Source organism: Crocodylus porosus, unplaced genomic scaffold (genome assembly GCF_001723895.1).
Source record: "Crocodylus porosus isolate Cpor-Errol unplaced genomic scaffold, CroPor_comp1, whole genome shotgun sequence".
Classification (NCBI taxonomy): domain Eukaryota; kingdom Metazoa; phylum Chordata; order Crocodylia; family Crocodylidae; genus Crocodylus; species Crocodylus porosus.
In genome coordinates this window covers 13,069,485-13,071,093 of record NW_017728943.1, presented here as the reverse complement: position 1 = coordinate 13,071,093, position 1,609 = coordinate 13,069,485, and the positions used below count along the sequence as shown (strand labels likewise).

Below are 1,609 nucleotides of genomic sequence, written 5' to 3'. Positions count from 1 at the left end.
AGGGTCCAGCTGGCAATAGGTTTTAAAAAGTATTTCTATACAAGTACGGAGAGGGACTTAGATGGAAATGTTAAAAGACCAAGAACAAGCGCTGTACAATGTGAACGCGTTCATAACACTTCTGCATTCTTACCTTGTATCTGGTCATTATTTATTTCATTAAATGGTTCAGTTTCAGACTCAGCATTTTGCTCTTTAGGATGTCCGGTTCCTCCACCTAAACAAATGCAATACAAAAACATGCATATAAACACGCTCAGAGAAAAAACAAAACCTAATACATGGGATGGCTGAGTCTCAAAACAAGCAACTCGGATTTATCTTCCTACGCACACATGCAACAAAGTACCCAACTCATGCAATAGATGCATCATTCAGTAAAACGTTTTGCTGGTACAAAGGAAAAACAGCCTCCCTTTCCCCTCAAAACCAGCTCCCAACTTTCTCACCCAAACCTCCAGGTGGGTTGGAATTTAAATCTTCAGAGCCTGGACACAGGTATCAGAGCTGATCTTAGCTAAGGGGTGGGCAAACTATGGCCCACAGGCTGCATCCAGCCTGCCAGGGCATCTATCCAGCCTGCGGGATCCCTAAAAAATTTAGAAAATATTTCTCCACTCCTGACTGCCTCTCAAAGACAACAGAAGCCACAGGTAGTAGGACCCAGGGGGAACTGGCAGCAGAAGGCAGGAGCTGAGCCCCTCCCACCCCCAGCTATTTGCCTGCTTCCTACCACCACAACACCTGGCAACACCTGGCTCCCGGCTACATTGCCAGACTGCAGCACAGGGCCCTGCCAGTATTTGGGGGGGGTGCGCATGCACACAGGCAGGGGCAGTGCATGCATGTGTGCATATGTGTGCAGGCAGGGGCAGGGTGTGTGTGCATATGTATGTGTACATGTGTGCGCACACAGGGAGGGGCAGAGTGTGTGTGTGTAGGCAGGGGCAGAGTACACCCATGTGTGTAGGCAAGGGCAGAGTGTATGCATGTGTGTGTGTACAGACGGGGCAGTGCATGTGTGTGTGTGCACGAAGGGGCAGTGCATGTGTGTGTGCAGGCAGGGGTAGAGTGTGTGTGCATGTGTGCATGCATGCGTGGAAGCTTGGGCAGGGGCAGAGTGTCTGTGTGTGCAGGCAAGGGCAGTGCATGCGTGTGTGTGTATACAGGCAAGGCAGTGCATGTATGTGTGCAGGCAGGGGCAGAGTCTGCATGTGTGTAAGCAGAAGCAGAGTGTGTACGTGTGTGTTTCTAGGGTGCATCCCACACACACACCCCACCATATACACGCACCCACACCCCCCTTGCACTGCCATACACACAGACCCCCCACAGCCCCCTCACACATCCAATCCACCCTTCCTCCACACAGCCCCCACAAACCCCATGCCCACCCACACCCCACATATCCACAGACCTACATGCTTCCTCACCCAATATACGCACACCCCCCTCAAACCTATACCCCACCAATATACAAGAGTAAGAGTTCACTTTAAACTACTGTGCAGTCATCTCTATGTACACTACACAAACACATGTAAGTCAGGACAAAAATATTTTTTGAAATCAAATTAATGAATGCCTTAGATGTTCACATTTTAAAATA

The 1,609-nt window shown here is 49.5% G+C and overlaps 1 protein-coding gene across 1 annotated transcript in view; it reads right to left on the bottom strand.

Annotated features, from left to right (window-relative positions):
- The window catches only part of LOC109319223, a 32,307-nt gene that overhangs the window by 14,887 nt on the left and 15,811 nt on the right, over window positions 1-1,609 (bottom strand). The window contains exon 6 of the mRNA XM_019548735.1: window positions 134-217. Coding sequence (XP_019404280.1) covers window positions 134-217 — 84 coding nt within the window. The remainder of the gene's footprint in view (window positions 1-133; window positions 218-1,609) is intronic.